The sequence below is a fragment of the Scophthalmus maximus genome, chromosome 4 (genome assembly GCF_022379125.1).
Source record: "Scophthalmus maximus strain ysfricsl-2021 chromosome 4, ASM2237912v1, whole genome shotgun sequence".
Taxonomy (NCBI): domain Eukaryota; kingdom Metazoa; phylum Chordata; class Actinopteri; order Pleuronectiformes; family Scophthalmidae; genus Scophthalmus; species Scophthalmus maximus.
In genome coordinates, this window is record NC_061518.1 from 737,435 (window position 1) to 754,423 (window position 16,989).

Genomic DNA, 16,989 nt, shown 5'->3' on the forward strand with positions numbered 1-16,989 from the left:
GTCGGTTGTCGTCACCTGGTGCCATCCCAGCATGCTTTGCCCCGTCAGCCTCTCTCCACTTTATGATCATCAGATTAAACTGTTCCGCCGCCGCCGTCGTAAATCCCTCGCCACGAAACTCCTCTTTTGTCCCTTTGCACCGTATGTAATCTTTTTATTGCGGATGAACGTGAAACCGATGAGTGAACAGGTCGATGTTGTCGTCCACGTCACGACCCAGCGACAGTAAATCTGAAGAGTTTCCTCAGTGACGATGACGAGTTGTTCTGTCGCTTCACATCTCAGGCTGTTTGTCTGTTAACATCAGTGTCTTTAACACACATGTACAGTAGATACATAAAATAAAACCCATGATATCATATATTTACTGTATATACATACAAACAACCAAATACATACATGTACAGTATAAAACAATCCACATTTACATACATACAAAGTATAAAAAATATGTACATGTACAGTATAGACAAAGATATACATACAAGCCTATTGACATATGTACATTATAAAACAACATATATTAAAATACATGTACAGTATATACATACATACAAGTCATATTAACATATATATACAGTATAAGACAACATATATTAAAATACATGCACAATATAAACATAGACATAATCCACATTAACATACATGAACAGTATATAAAAACAAATGTACAACCTTTATAAACATATGGTCTCAGACATTATTATTTTTCATTTCTTTTCAAATCGGTCTCAGTTTGTCTTTCTCTTTAGTTCGGAGAAAGTGGAGCTGATGATGAAATCAAGGCAGAAGTTTGTCTCTCCCGGCGTCGATTGTCTCCTGAGGATGGATCCGTGTTTGTTGGATGAAAGTCGGTATTTGATGTGAAAATATTGGTTATTAATGACGCCCCAGTAGACCCGCGTCACTGATGTGAGTCTGTATGTTTGTGTAATCTCACAATATTTCATGTTTGATCGTTGAACCAGATGAAAAGATTCCGCTGCTGCTGCTTCAGGTTGTTTTTAATTGTTCGTAGGTTTTCGTTTTGTTTGTTTGCTGCTAATTTTTTAATTAAAGTTGCTGATTTTTCCTCGAGCCACTGACGCTTATTTACATTTTTCAGAAAAAGTGCTCACAGTTTGTTCTGTTTAGACTGAGAGGAGGAGGAGGATGAAGAGGCAAACTGGTACGGACATCAGAAAACAATATCTACAAATATAGAATTAATTGTGACATCGTGACCTCAGGATCCTGTGGAAGTGATTTATCATCTGAATCTGAGATCATGGTTCATCTGTTCACGGTTCAGTAAATAGACTTTAATAAAGACGATCAATAACTCAATCAGCGACTGTATATAAAGACGATCACTGACTGTATATAAATATCACTGACTGTATATAAAGACGATCAGAGACTGTATATAAAGACGATCAGTGACTGTATATAAAGACGATCACTGACTGTATATAAAGACGATCACTGACTGTATATAAAGACGATCAGTGACTGTATATAAAGACGATCACTGACTGTATATAAAGACGATCACTGACTGTATATAAAGACGATCACTGAGTGTATATAAAGACGATCACTGACTGTATATACAGACGATCACTGACTGTATATAAAGACGATCACTGACTGTATATACAGACGATCACTGACTGTATATAAAGACGATCACTGACTGTATATACAGACGATCACTGACTGTATATAAAGACGATCACTGACTGTATATAGAGACGATCACTGACTGTATATAAAGATGATCAATGACTGTATATACAGACGATCAATGACTGTATATAAACACGATCACTGACTGTATATAAAGACGATCACTGACTGTATGTAGAGACGACATCTGGAGTCCGAGTCTGTGACTTAGTGATCGTAAAGTGGAGCCATGGTTTCAAGCCCACACACACGCTCTCGACCAATCGTGAGTCAGTGTCAGCTGTCAATCATCACACAGCCAGTTTTTATATCGTCAAATAACTGATGAGAAGCAAAGTGATCAGAAACATGAACAAACATCAGTGACGAGAACGACCTCACATGACATGGAGGGGGCGGGGCTTATGAGCTGTACTGCAGCCAGACACCAGGGGGCGACCAGGAGTATTATTTACATTTACTATGTGTTAAATGTGGGTTCGTGGATTCTTCATTACATCATTGAAAGACTTGGCCTCAGCAAGTCCAGGTCACCGACCCCAGATATTCAGGGATTGTTGTTTCTGTGATTGACAGGGTGAACTCCGCCTCCCGCCCAATGTCAGCTGGGATTGGCCCCCCTGCCCCTTGACATTTATGTAGACGAATACCTGTACATACATGAACATGAACATGTACATGTACATGTACGCTGCTCAGCAGAACGTGTCCCTGTGTCTCTGCTGCCCTCTGGTGGTTCACACAACAAACAGAAACTGGTGAGAAGTTTGTTTTTTTATTCCACAAACACAAGTTGTTCAATATGAAAATGACAGAGGGCTTTAATACTGTGGGCAGATCTCCAGTCATCTGACGTGTGGAACACCCGGAGGCCTCAGTCGTCTCCTCCACACAGACTGAGCAGAGCCTTCTGGTAGTCTCCTTTCGTGTGCTCCTGCATCATGGACATGAATAAAGTTTATATACATCTTCTACCCAAGTCAAAGTACCAATACCACAGCGTAAAAGTACTGGAAGAGAAGAGAATAGAGTAGAAAGCCTTTGTTGTCAATGAGAAAAATAGTTAGGGATTAAATACGTTACAAATTAAAGTTAAATAAAACTAGTTAATACAGTAGAAGTATATGAGTATGAGAGTACTGTGTGTTGTTGAGCTGTATAAGAGTAAAGGTAATTTGTGTAGTTGAAGAATATAAGAGTAAAATAACTTTCTGTAGTTGAAGTATATAAGAGTAACAGTACCTCATGTAGCTGAAGTATATAAGAGTAACAGTACTTCATGTAGTTGAAGTATATAAGAGTGACAATACTTCATATAGTTGAAGTGTATAAGAGTAAAAGTACTTCATATTGTTGAAGTGTATAAGAGTAAAAGTACTTCATGTAGTTGAAGTATATAAGAGTAAAATTAACTTCTGTAGTTGAAGTATATAAGAGTAACAACACTTCATTTATACTTCAAAAGTAAGTGTCTGTTTAAATCATATGAAATTATTTGATTTATTTTCATTTTGTCATCAAAATATTGATTTAGTCAATAACATGATGTTCTGTCTTTCAGCTCAATTCTTCTACCAACAGCTGTCAATCATCTCCAGCGACACTGCGTCTGACTCCGCCCTGCTGCCTTCCCTGGCCTCAGTGTGTGTGGGACGCGGCGGCGCTACTCACAGCGATGGTCTGGTACAGCGACCGTCTGTGCTGCCGCTTGAACTCTGTCCTGATCTTCATCAGGTCGACTTCGCAGCGTGAAACCATGATCCTGGTCACGACCTTCTCCTTCGCCCCTTTACTCTGCAGAGGTCAGAGGGCAGGGGTCAGGGGTCAGCTGGGTCTAACCCTGACCCTCCGACAGGAGACATGGACAGAAGTGTGGGAACGTTACCTTCATGGCTTCGCTGAGTCGGTTGGCGAAGTACAGCTGCCGGTTTTCGAAGCACTCGACTGTGAAGAGACGAGACGGACGTCGGTCACGTGTCCTGACGTCTTAAAGGACGATTACACCACCGATCGATCTTCACCAGTCTGGATTTATTCTCTCTATATAATCTATACAGCGACACAGTGTCAGTCTCAACCACCGTCTCCTTCTGAAAACATAGAACCTAAAGGCTCAGTTATTTGTTGTGGACTCTTTTGATTCCCACTTGTCGGGGAAATGTCCGTCCTGACTCACACATGCACTGACCACCTGTTGATCTGCGTGACGAACGACTCATAAATACTTCTGTCTTCCTCATTCAACTGCATCGATTTTTCCGTTGCACCATTTGATTTTTTTCGTGGTTGTGAATTCCACTGTTTGCTGAGCTATCCAGATGTTTTTGATCCCCAGATTCAGGATGTTATTCTGTAACGTTCTGAAGAAGTGAACCTGACAACACTGTGAAGATGAACGATGTGTTTCTCTAACCGGACACAGGAGAAGAGCGATGAGCAGTTTGTTGGACGTACCCAGGGTGAAGAAGGACTTCTCCAGATCTCCCTTCACCTCCTTCCTGATGCTCTCCTTCATGTCGTACGGACTGTAGCTCTTGTAGCGCTCAAACACTGACGACAGCAAACACATCACACGGGACAACGAGTCACGATCGACAAACTGGGAATTACATCGTGATCCACAGTCGGTCCGGTTCCAACGTCCCCGTCACCTCTTAACCATGCTGATGTCTCCGAGGACGGATGACGCCCAAAAGACGGCATTTTAAAACCGACAAATAGAAAAATAGATGTTGGGCGTTGAATGTTAAAAGAAAATCTGCATTGAATCGAAAAAAAGAAAATGAACTAAAAGGAAATGAAAAACAGGGTAAAAGGCATTGGTGATAAAAAAAAAGAAAAAAATCTCTCAACAATAAGAAAAATCAGCATATTTCAAGAAAATGAAAAAAAGATCTTAATTTTTAGAATTTTCAAAAATAAATAAATCTTTATTTTTAAAGAAAAATGAAAAAAATCTTCATATTCAAATAAAAAGAAGGGATCAGCATTTTTTGAAAAAAATTTTAAAAATCTGAATTTTTTTTTAAATAACAAAAATCTGATTTTTAAAAAAAATAAAAATAATCTGAATTTTTTTGAAGAAAAAAATGAAATTCAAATAAAAAAAACCTGCATTTTTTAAAAAAAGGAAAAAAATCTAAATTGATTGTTGAGAAAAAACTAGGGGGGAAATCAGCATTGAATCAAAAATAATTCATGTAAAACTGGAGAGAAGATTGACTGAACCAGTGTAATAATCTGTTCTTATCGGTGCTGCGGGTGTAGTTCACCTTTCTGCAGGTGGGGGACGCTCCTCTGAGACATGATGGAGATCCAGGTCGCCACGTCGGTGCCCTTCCTCTTCACGCCGGCTTCATACAGAGACTGAGGCGTTCACACGTCAGGACAGACGGTGGGAAAGAAGAGGGATGCATTCCTCGTTAAATACTGTCTGTTTTATACATTATATATATACATATATATATGAATGTATATATACAGTACAACAAACTTTATACAACTATGTGGACGTCCTGACTCACTCTGGCGTCCTCGTCAATCTTCTCATAGTCGATAACGTTAGAGGGCTCGTCTCGCTTTGTCTGTAGATCAAAACATTTGTAAAGAGTTTTTTATTCTTAGTACTAGTATAAAATAATTAAAATTGAATGATGTTCAACTGCAGAACTGTTGTATAACGGCAGCCATTGTGCATCGATGATTTCTTAGCATGAAATCTGAAAATATCTTTTAATCTGACACATTTTTTTAAATGAGCTTTTACAGTTTGTAACAACATTTTTAAAGTGACTATTAAACGTTAGAGTATCATATTGTATTCAACTTTCACATCTGTCTGTCGCTAATTCTTTCTGATCTGAACACACGGTTAATGAAATGACATGAGGGGAATGTATTTTTCACAATAAAAGCCCCGGATGTGTCCGGGTCCGGGTCCGGGTCCTGGACCGACCTGAACCAGAGCCAGCAGCAGTTTGGCGAAGTCTCCTGACGTGTCTCCTGCGACGTCTTTGTCCAGCTCCTTCTTGAACACTGAGAGAGAAACATGGAAAACTGTTAGGAAGGAAAACCAAACCCCAAAACATGTTTCCTGTTGATCGCTCGAGCTTCATCTCACGGTCTTTGTAAACCCTCTTGATCTCCAGCAGCTCCTCGTTGCTCCTGGAGCAGACGATCTCGATCAGCGTCTCCTCGTCTGTTCCCAGACCCTGAACACAAACACCCCCAAGTTAAAGCTCCTGCTGTTACACCGGATCACTGCTTTGTGTTATATTAGACATCAGGTTATTAAAACACCTCCGGAACACAGACACCTTCATGGAAGCTTTGAGCTCGGAGGCGTCGTACTGAGTCGTGCTCTTCATCAGACCCAGCATCAGAGCCTCCAGAGGGCCGGACAGCGCCCCCTTCAGGGCCGTATTCAGATCCTGACAAAATACACAGGCACAGATTCTAAACATCAACCAACAACAACAACAACATCCTGTTAGAAATGATTGTTTGAACCTAAGATGAACATCGGAGCAGGATAGTCAGTAGCCATGGTTCCACCTAAATGTTAAGAGAAAGGTTAAAGCTACATTGTGTCATATTTAGAAGAGCTCATTCACATATATGAATGAGTAGTTCCATGAGGTGGACCGACCTCCGTGTGAGTCTCCATGTTTCTACGTCGTGTTGAATACGGTTGTTGAACTAAACGGTTCCAGAACACGTCGCGTTCACGTTGAATTTTCAGACGCTGACGGAAACCGGAAATGGAATCAGTGGTGCGACACCATAAAGTGTCCCCTGTCGGTCGCTCAGTTGGTTGCGCTTTGCAACTTTACCACCAGATGCCGCCAGAAAAGTACAAAAATTACACACTGGGGCTTTAAAGGAACTTCTGTTTCCATCCACTACTTTGGGGCTAATAAACTAGAGCAGTTCGTCGTTGCGACATGCTGTCTGCTCGGCCGCAGCCAACAGCTGATCAGTCGTGTGAGCTGAATGTTCACTACGTCAACACTTAAGCGTTAAAGTTGTTTCACTCGCATTTCGCAAAAGGCAAAAACCACCTCAAGCGAGCGTGTAAACTTGTTTGGCAAAAACAACAGAAGTTTTTCAGAATTTCACCATTTCAATCAACTTTTTCTAATGCGACTCTTCATATTGCACATGAGAATAGGTTGATGGAAACACAGCTAACTACTGTGTAGCCCAGAGGACTTTCTTGTGTGAAATAATCTGATTTTAGGCAAATCACAAAGATCAATGAACCTGTGTAATAAAACATGAGATCTGAATCATCTTGTGGTTCAGAACAACGGGTCAAAGTTCATCGAAGGTCAAACGTCTTTAACCTTCTTGGCGACTCGCTCGTATTCGAAGGCGATCTCTCTGCGCTGGTCGCAGCTCCGTCTGGTCAGGATGTCGATGATAGTCTGCTCGTCTACGCCTGCGGGGGAACAGAGTTCAATTCTGCTTTTAGCTCAGACGTCACATGATTCTGCCCGAACACAGTCAGCGGCCAGCGCAGCTCATTTCAGAAGGACAACCAGATGTAAATGTGTGGCGCCCCCTAGAGGACAAGGGGCCCTCCATGGTCCCTCGTTTTAGCACATTCTGAAATACTACCAAAAAGTTTCTTGATGGTTTTGGGATTCATTATTTACCTTTAACCCGACAGGACGGGCCATGATGACGGTGTCGGTTTTAAACAAACAAGGGATTAGAGGTTGTTGTAACGCCCCCTGGAGGCTGCAGACTTCATTACAACCACAGGGGCAAACACCATCCTGATGAATTATCTGTTCTCAGAGTTTCCTCAGTTTTTCATCCTGAGGCCAGAGGAATTCTAAAGGGTTCATCCTCTGGAGAGCCACTGTACCTGAACAGTTCGAGCTCTGACTTTACTTCTGAGACGTATGTTCTGTAGTTTGAAGCCTCGTATTTGTCTCCACAGTGAAAAACTTTATTTAAACTCTGCGTCTTCCAGGAAACGACCCGGTGATAGAGTCAGATCACGGCCACGTGCCTCAGAGTCTGAGCCGTTCAGTTGTTGGACTCGCTCACCTTTAGTCTTGATGGCCGTGTCAATCCTGGCAGCGTCCTTGGCCGGGTCGAAGTCTCGCACTGGCACCACGGTGGGGAATTTGGGCTCTTCTCCCTGCAGAGGGCAGAGTCACATGTTACCTCACAGTCAGAGTGTCGCGGCCTCTCGACAAAACCTGAAGCACCAAGCTTCAAGAAAATAACCTGCACATATCACAACACGGCCACTGGGAGGCATAATGTCCATGTTTCCCGTCGAGTGACCGCGACCACAGGGGGGAGGAGGGAGGACCGACAGAGATGATATTATATTTGTGTGGTTTACAATCAATCAAACTATGTAGTTAGAAATCATCTGGATCCAATTTAGGACTTTTGGGGCCGTGGGGGTCCGGGCCTCTTTTCCCGTACACATCTGTAAGGTGCAATTCTCGGTTTCAGCGTGTTTTGCCCACGGACTCCTCAAGCAATTTGGTACTGAACTCTAATACTATCGTGCTCATGTTGTTGTCGAAATGACCCTTGGCTAAACAATATGTCATTTTCTGCCACTAGGGGTCGTCTCGGTCAAAACAAATACGAGTTTGGTGGCGTGGTGAAGCAGCGGGGCAGTGAACTTCTCCCAGGTTAGAGTTCCAGACGACCACAGAGGACGGCGCCCGTGGAACGCAGCGGCATGATGTCACAGGACGTGAGGCTGCCGGAGAGCCCATTTATCCCTGTGTGACCGGTGGAACTGCAGAAGCTCACATGAAACTCTCAACACCTTAATTTGTGCATTATTTTGAATCTATTATGTTTATTTACAGTTTACAGTTCTTTAGTTCTTCATCTAATGTTTTATTGATTATGAAGTCACGTGACATGGAAGTTGTACAGCAAAATGAAGCCGTTGTGTCCTCGCGTCAGTGGTTGTGGGCGGATGTGACTCACCCCGCCGTGCGACAGCGTCAGTTGGCCCAGAAACTCGGAAACCATCGCCATGATGAGTTCACCTGCAGAGAGACCAGACGCACGGTTAGAGCATCGCTGTGACATCACTGGAGGAGGTGTGACATAGGAAACACAGAAAACTCACAACCACCGCAACAGCGACCAAAGTGTTTGACGACTGACACCAGAGGACGCCACATCCCGCGGCAGCTCAGTGCGACTCAGGTTCACTCTCACACCTGCAGAGTTTGGTCTGGACCCTTCGGACTTTTCAGTTTGGTCCGGACCAAAATTGCAGGTGTGAAAGTTTCTTTGGATCAAACTGAACCATGGTTGGGATCGTTAGCAGTGTGAGAAAAGTACGGAAGCGTATCAGGGCCTGGCATAAGAACAAAATGAGGGGGAAGATTTTTTTTTAAAGTTGAAATAGTCCTAAACGTCCATGTTGTGGTTCCAGTTCAGCTGTCACACATCCACGTCAACTAACGTTAGCAAAGCTACGCTCGCTTTGCTAACGTTAGTTAACGCTAAAGCTACGATAGCTTTGCTAACTGCACGCCTCTCAAAATTCATTAACGGTTGTTTGCAATTGAACGTTGTCGTGTCAGGACACACGTCGACGCTCATGTGCATAGACTCGTTGTCACCGCATCGTTTCTTCCAGATTCAGCCTGTCAATAATAATATCCCAACTTTACAACTTGGTTAGCAGCTAGCGTTAGCGAGCAAACTGGCTAACTAAACATCAACATCCGTTTTTTTAGTGCTGCAGGAAAGTGCTTCCTTTTAAAAGAAGAAACCTTCCCCCTCATTTTTTTCTTCTTATGACTGGCCCTAATACTCTTGAAGAAGTTTAAAAACAAGCCGCGGTAGCACCTGCGGAGAGGAGGGGAGACAAAATATTTCATTCCAGTTTGGTCCAACGAAATGATACTTGAAAGATATTTTCTGAGAGGACGAGAGGATATGAGAGGACGGCTGTTGGGGAACCGAACAGGCGTCCTGCCAAACTGACAACACAACAACGTCAGACGCCGCCTGTCTACAAACCAATCAGAGTCAAGTATCAGGTGACAGCGACAGGATGTACGTTTGTAACGTAAAGTACTTTAGTGCGTCTCCCAACCAGAACCGACCGGATCAAATGTAAACAATGTGACAGAAACACGAGCGTTGGTCCCGACCCTGGTTCCCGACTTTCAAGTGTCGGAGACTTGTCGGGGGAAAAATGCGGCGCTGCGCCCCTTTTGACTCCTCCTCGGGATTCTTCTGGAACAATGGTTCAGGCTCAAACACTCGGAGAGGTGTGTTTGATTTATTGACGGGAGGGAGTGTCTGCAGATAAGGGCCGTGGATCGCAATGCAAACAGATCTGAAGAAATGTGGAGCCTGTGACACACACACACACACACACACACACACACACACACACACACACACACACACACTGGCCTCCAGTGGTCATTTCTCAATCAACGCTCTGAACTGTTGTTAAATAATTACTGAGCCGTAGACAGTGAGCTCATCGCGAGCCTCGGTCTCGGCTCCTGGTACGAACAGTCCTGCAGAGGAGCCTCAGTCCTGCTCAGTTAAAGGGGAAGGCCGCCATTTTAGATGTATTTAGTGTTCAAGCCGGTTTGATGGAAGAAGTTCTCATTGATTAATCAAAGTAAAAGTACCAATACGACCTAAAGTAAATTCCTGAATTCAAACTTCCACTGTAGCAAAAAAAGTATGTACTTTTAGTACCAGAGTAAAAGTACTTCCTGTAGTTACAGTACAGTACAGTTACAGTTACAGTTTTATCTACTCTGAGATATAGTTGAGTCCACTGGTTCTCATCATAGGGGTGGTGCCCCTGCAGAGGCTCTTTTGACTCGATTGAGAACTTCACCACGTCACATGGCGTAACAACGTGCCGGGCAACAAGGTGTCAAGTTGTAACGAGCAGGAAAAAAAACAGACTGAGGAGAAGAAGTCAGAGGAAACAAGATAATAAATGTTGCTCCAGTGTTTCTGTAAATACACTTGAACCTCTGAACCTCAACAAAGTCTTTACAGAGACACCTGAGTTTTAATTCTTCTCCCGTTTCCTTGTTTCCCCCAGTTTTCAGTCAGTGTTTCACTGAAACCTGATTCAAACAGTGAAAGTGTAGAAGCACAGTGACACAGATTCATTCAGCTGCAGCCGAGTCTCACTCCACTGTTTAGCCGTTTCTGTTCTCAGCCTCTTGATCATCTGGAAATGATTTCCAGAAACATGATCTCTGTATGAGAGTGTTTTGATTTCAAGCAGCCAAAGAAAAAACTCTGCTGTGTTGAATCATCTCTTCTTGCAGCGGCCTTCAAAATAAAAGCCCCTTGTTCTGATTCCCTGCAGAGGTAAAAACTTAAGAGAAAGAAGAAGAAATGCAGTTCAGCCTCCTCGTCGGTCTGTGGAGTCTCACATTGAACATGATACCGAGGTGATAACAGAGTGGGTCTGCGGGGACGACTTCCCCGGGCCACACCCAGCGACCGGCAGCTGGTTATCGCCTCTGAGCGAGTTCAATATGAATCTCCTGAGTGAGATTTGATCTTTTAATTACATTCTTCACAGAATCACTCGGTCCACAGATGTTTGCTGCAGTTAATTAAAGTACCAGGGGAGAAAAAAACGACACAAAACACAAGATATGTGTTGTGTTCAAGTTGAATATTCACTCCTTCATCCGTTCACTCAATAAAAAAAAAGAATCTGGGCAGCTTTTTCATGTTTTCTTACCGTCAGAGAAGCAGCGAGCAGCAGCAGCAGCTCCGTTATGAAGCCGGACATAGCAGGGTGTGGTGTTTAAATACCAGCTGACTCACACACACACACACTCACTCACACACACACTCACGCACACACACACACACACACACACACACACACACTCACACACACACACACACTCACACACACACACACACACACACTCACTCACACCTACGCTGGATGAATCAGTGGACAGCACATGGACATAAATTCCTCACGGAGGTTCAGACTTCCTCACCTGCTCTTGGCCTCAGTCCAACGTCCAGTCGACCCACGTTTTTACATCAAGTATAATAAACTGCAGATTTCCATAGCAACCATATCAATACTCTTAAGACTTTTGAAAGTGTCGAGTCACTCAGGCACTGATCATCTTTATATACAGTCAGTGATCGTCTTTATATACAGTCACTGATCGTCTTTATATACAGTCAGTGATCGTCTTCATATACAGTCAGTGATCGTCTTTATATACAGTCAGTGATCGTCTTTATATACAGTCAGTGATCGTCTCTATATACAGTCAGTGATCGTCTTTATATACAGTCTCTGATCGTCTTTATATACAGTCACTGATCGTCTTTATATACAGTCACTGATCGTCTTTATATACAGTCTCTGATCGTCTTTGTATACAGTCGCTGATCGTCTTTATATACAGTCTCTGATCGTCTTTATATACAGTCAGTGATCGTCTTTATATACAGTCAGTGATCGTCTTTATATACAGTCAATGATCGTCTTTATATACAGTCAGTGATCATCTTTATATACAGTCAGTGATCGTCTTCATATACAGTCAGTGATCGTCTTTATATACAGTCAGTGATCGTCTTTATATACAGTCTCTGATCGTCTTTATATACAGTCAGTGATCGTCTTTATATACAGTCAGTGATCGTCTTTATATACAGTCAGTGATCGTCTTTATATACAGTCAGTGATCATCTTCATATACAGTCAGTGATCGTCTTTATATACAGTCACTGATCGTCTTTATATACAGTCAGTGATCGTCTTTATATACAGTCAGTGATCATCTTCATATACAGTCAGTGATCATCTTTATATACAGTCAGTGATCGTCTTTATATACAGTCACTGATCGTCTTTATATACAGTCAGTGATCGTCTTTATATACAGTCACTGATCGTCTTTATATACAGTCAGTGATCGTCTTTATATACAGTCAGTGATCGTCTTTATATACAGTCACTGATCGTCTTTATATACAGTCAGTGATCGTCTTCATATACAGTCACTGATCGTCTTTATATACAGTCAGTGATCGTCTTTATATACAGTCACTGATCGTCTTTATATACAGTCAGTGATCGTCTTTATATACAGTCACTGATCGTCATCATATCGTCATAGATCATCTTTATTTTCAGTCACACCTGTGACCAGGTTGTGAGAGTGGGTGGATGTGAGAGTGGGTGGGGTTCTCCCACCTTAATGTCCTGCAACTTAATAATCTTTGTCAGATCCATAAATCCACCTCCACCCACTCTATCGCTCCCTGTCGAGATAACACAACACCTCAGACCAGAGTTCAACTTACAATCCCAGTAAACCACCGTGTTCACGTCACTGAACCGTGACCCGGTCCAGGTGGGACAGCAGATATCAGCTGGACTCGATCTGTCCAAGTCAAACCTTTGTGCAACTTCATCACAACGTTTTTTTTTCATCGGGGAATAATCTGATCCACAAGTTGGTTCCTGCTCAAATGACCTTTGGCAGCGTTTCAGAAACACAGAGTACGACTCAGTGACGGCGGAGCCTCGACCCCACAGCTCCTGTAGAGACTGAATCCAGATCTGACGACCCCGTGTAGCGGGTACGCAACACAATGACACGCTGACGCCTTGTCAGCGTGACCCATAGAGTGTCTCCACTTCCTACCGTTGTCTCGGATACGGGCGCTGCCAAATTGTGCTTGTGACTTTTAAAAAAAACGAAAGAAGAAGGATTGACCAATCACAGCACAGGATGTGTTTCCCTTTCCTCCACCCACATACAAAAAATTGTTTGGGATGATTGAAAAATGTGTGATGTGGTTTCAAGAGACAGTAGCTAGGATGCAACATTTACGAGAGGGAATTGAGCTAACCTTAAGCTAGCTAGCTCGTTCGCCAGTCATTTGACAGATTACGTTTATACTTTGTGTCTCGCTGAATTTTCACAATGTTCACAATATTGAACCCAGGATCTTTCCGTCCGTGACACACGTAGTTGTTCTCCTTTCAGGAAAAAGAAACGTTCTCCAGTTCTGATGGAGCCGATGCTACGGCAGCATCTCACGCTAACGTCTTCAACTGCTGCCGCCATTGTTGTCAGTGAACAGTCTGTTCGTCGCCGACAACCTGAGACACGCCCACTCGCTGCCTGTGGCTCCTCCCTCACAGGACGCTGTCTCTCCGGGTGACATCAGGGTCATCACGTCAAACAGCACGATGAACAGTTTGATGCTGGGGGCCGAGAGAACGTCTTCATACTGAAGTTATTCATGAGTATTGTGTTAATTTGAATAGACAACAACCTTTTATAGCAGTTTTGGAACATTTTACACAAAAACGTTGCTTTAGGACCATTAAAGAAAGCAGAGATTTGTTTTTGAGACACATCTAACTCCTGTTGACGCCAAACATAATCTTCATCATACAAAATATTAGGCCTCCTGCTATGCTACTGTCAAAATGTTACTCTAGAAAATGACATAAAAGGTTTTAAAATGATTTCTTTACTCGACTTAGTAGCCTTGCAGTTACAGCCCCGTACCAGTAGGGGCTGCTGCAGCCTCCCTCAGCACCAGGGTTCAGCAGCAGTGATGACTCTGGAGCGTGGTTACTCCTCCCTGTTCTCCACTTCCTGTTGACATTGTCTTTCAAGACGTCGTTCGCCTTCAGGCCCAAGCCCCCTCTTCATCCCGATGAGGATGAGGAGGAGGATGATGTGAGTTCCGACTGAACTCCAGGCAGTTTGGCTCCGGTTGAGCCGGACTCTGCATTCCTTCCTCTGTTATGTAACACAACCGTACGACCTTCAGAGGAAACTGACAAACCTGAGCCGGGTGAACGCTGAGCGGAAAAGAACCATTGTTTCCTTCGGGGCCTCACTTCAGGAATCACGAGGCCCGACATCAGACTCACCGTCAATAGTTGATGGTATTTTTCTTTTTCCTTTGACTTTTTCCTGCAGTGGAACTAAGCTCTGATCAAATTATGTAAAATCACATAACAGAGGTGGAAAGAACTTTTCCATTTCTGAGGCACTTAAAACTACAGTGTGTAATATTTAGAAGAACTTATTCACAGAAGTTGAACATATTGTCCATAACTCTGTGTTCATATATGTTAAATATAGGTCCATGAGGTGGAGCGACCTCCGTGTGAGTCTCCATGTTTCTACGTCGTGTTGAATACGGTTGTTGAACTAAACGCTCCAGAATATGTCGCGTTCACGTTGAATCTTCAGACGCTGTCGGAAACCGGAGATGGAATCAGCGGTGCGACAACATAAAGTGTCCCCTGTCGGTCGCTCAGTCGGATGCAGTTTGCGACTTCACCACCAGATGTCGCCAGAAAAAATTACAAACATTACACACTGGGGCTTTAACTTGAGTATTTCAATCATCTGATCATTTATACTTATACAAACTTTATCCTTGTTCTCCACCACATTCCATGGATCAGGATCAATTCTCCGCTGATCATTTCTGACGGAAACCTTATCACCTCCGAGTCTCAGACACGGAGCGACGTTATCGTTCAGTCTCAAAGGTCGAGTTCAGGTCTGAGGCGAATGGAACGATTGTGGATATGGTTGCCATGGAAACACTGTGTGTGTGTGTGTGTGTACCATGAACTCTTGACCCCCTCTGTCTCCTTTCATTTCTTCTTTTATTTTTTTCCTTCATTTCCTATTTTCTTTCTCTCTATTCATTTATTCATCTCATTCTTCCGCGTCACATTTGATTCCCTCCTTCCTGTTATCTACTCTTTAGTGTTTCTCTTTTCTTTTTTTCTGTCCTTGGTGTAATCTTTTCTTCTTTAGAACTTTATTTGTTTCCTCTCTTCTTCCTTCACGTCTTCTGGTGTGCAAAGAGATTTGACCTTTAAACTCTGTTATATTTTTTTATCTAAGGAGTTTTAAGTACATCTCCTACGTTCCTTTGGTAACTTTAGTATTTTTCTGTGAGTCACTACTTATGTTAGAATCAAAGAAGGACTTTCCATAAATACATTTTCAAACTCTTCGTCCAGCTGGTTGTCCACAAGGGGGCAGAGTGAGCTGAAGTCGAACATACTCATGATGTTATTCTCATTATTCTCATTAAAACAGTTTTAAAAAGTATTCCATCAGGTTCCAGTCTCTCAAGACACGATGAAGGCGAAGAGGACGCAGAGAAGGAGGAGTGATCCGTTCTGTTCTGTTCCGGTCGGTTCCGTCTGTTCTGAACTGAGCTGTTCTGCGGGTTCCTCCGTGATCTGGCTCAGTTCTGCTTCAATCCTCTGTTTCGCTGACGCCGGACTTAACCTCAACCTCGTTAGCAGCTAATCCTCGTCAGGGCCGCGGGGACAGCTTTGACCTGGAGCCGCCGCAACATGCTCACAGCCGAGAGGAAGACACACAAGCAACAACAACAACAACAACAACACAAACAACAACAACAACATCGCAAACAAAACACAACAACACAAACAACAACAACATCACAAACAAAACACAACAACACAAACAACAACATCACAAACAAAACACAACAACAACATCACAAACAAAACACAATAACAACACAACAACAACAACATCACAAACAAAACACAACAACAACATCACAAACAACAACAACAACAACACAAACAACACAACATCAACACAACAACAGGACTGTGCACTTTCAAACATACACAGTGCATCAGCTCTGATCATCGTCCCGTCTCTTTAGGGGTGTGTGTGTGTGTGTGTGTGTGTGTGTGTGTGTGTGTGTGTTTAACTCTACGTTAAGCGTGTCCCTGGACGCGTCTCGGTCCTGAACACAGTGATGAGACCAATGTGTGTCCACTGACAGATTTATCTGACTGTGAGTTTCGTCTAGTTTTTGCAGAAGTTTCTCTTAATATTCAAGTTGTTTTGGGAGTCTCATGAGACCCTGTCCTGTTCTGTCCCGGTCTGTCCTGTTCTGTCCCGGTCTGTCCGGTCTGTCCCGGTCTGTCCGGTCTGTCCCGGTCTGTCCGGTCTGTCCCGGTCTGTCCCGGTCTGTCCGGTCTGTCCCGGTCTGTCCGGTCTGTCCCGGTCTGTCCGGTCTGTCCCGGTCTGTCCCGGTCTGTCCGGTCTGTCCCGGTCTGTCCCGGTCTGTCCGGTCTGTCCCGGTCTGTCCGGTCTGTCCCGGTCTGTCCGGTCTGTCCCGGTCTGTCCCGTCTGTCCCGGTCTGTGCCGGTCTGTCCCGGTCTGTCCGGTCTGTCCCGGTCTTTCCGGTCTGTCCGGTCTGTGCCGGTCTGTCCCGGTCTGTCCGGTCTGTCCGGTCTGTCCCGGTCTGTCCGGTCTG

The 16,989-nt window shown here is 43.5% G+C and overlaps 1 protein-coding gene across 2 annotated transcripts; it reads right to left on the reverse strand.

Moving 5' to 3' along the window:
- Nucleotides 1–2,427: 2,427 nt before the first annotated feature.
- Nucleotides 2,428–11,493, reverse strand: LOC118301991 (annexin A2-A). 2 transcript variants are annotated; one of them, XM_035627759.2, is made up of 13 exons: nucleotides 11,402–11,493; nucleotides 8,638–8,699; nucleotides 7,726–7,819; nucleotides 7,014–7,108; nucleotides 5,985–6,098; nucleotides 5,789–5,879; nucleotides 5,624–5,703; nucleotides 5,193–5,252; nucleotides 4,941–5,034; nucleotides 4,123–4,218; nucleotides 3,554–3,612; nucleotides 3,340–3,462; nucleotides 2,428–2,602 (listed from the first exon to the last, which is right to left on the reverse strand). In XM_035627759.2, exons 2-13 carry the CDS (start codon nucleotides 8,686–8,688, stop codon nucleotides 2,543–2,545), a joined length of 1,017 nt encoding a protein of 338 aa, XP_035483652.1. In that variant the 5' UTR covers nucleotides 8,689–8,699; nucleotides 11,402–11,493; the 3' UTR covers nucleotides 2,428–2,542. The 2 variants fall into 2 exon arrangements, with proteins under 2 accessions (XP_035483652.1, XP_035483651.1); XM_035627758.2 differs by lacking the exon at nucleotides 11,402–11,493 and adding an exon at nucleotides 8,783–8,852.
- Nucleotides 11,494–16,989: the final 5,496 nt, after the last annotated feature.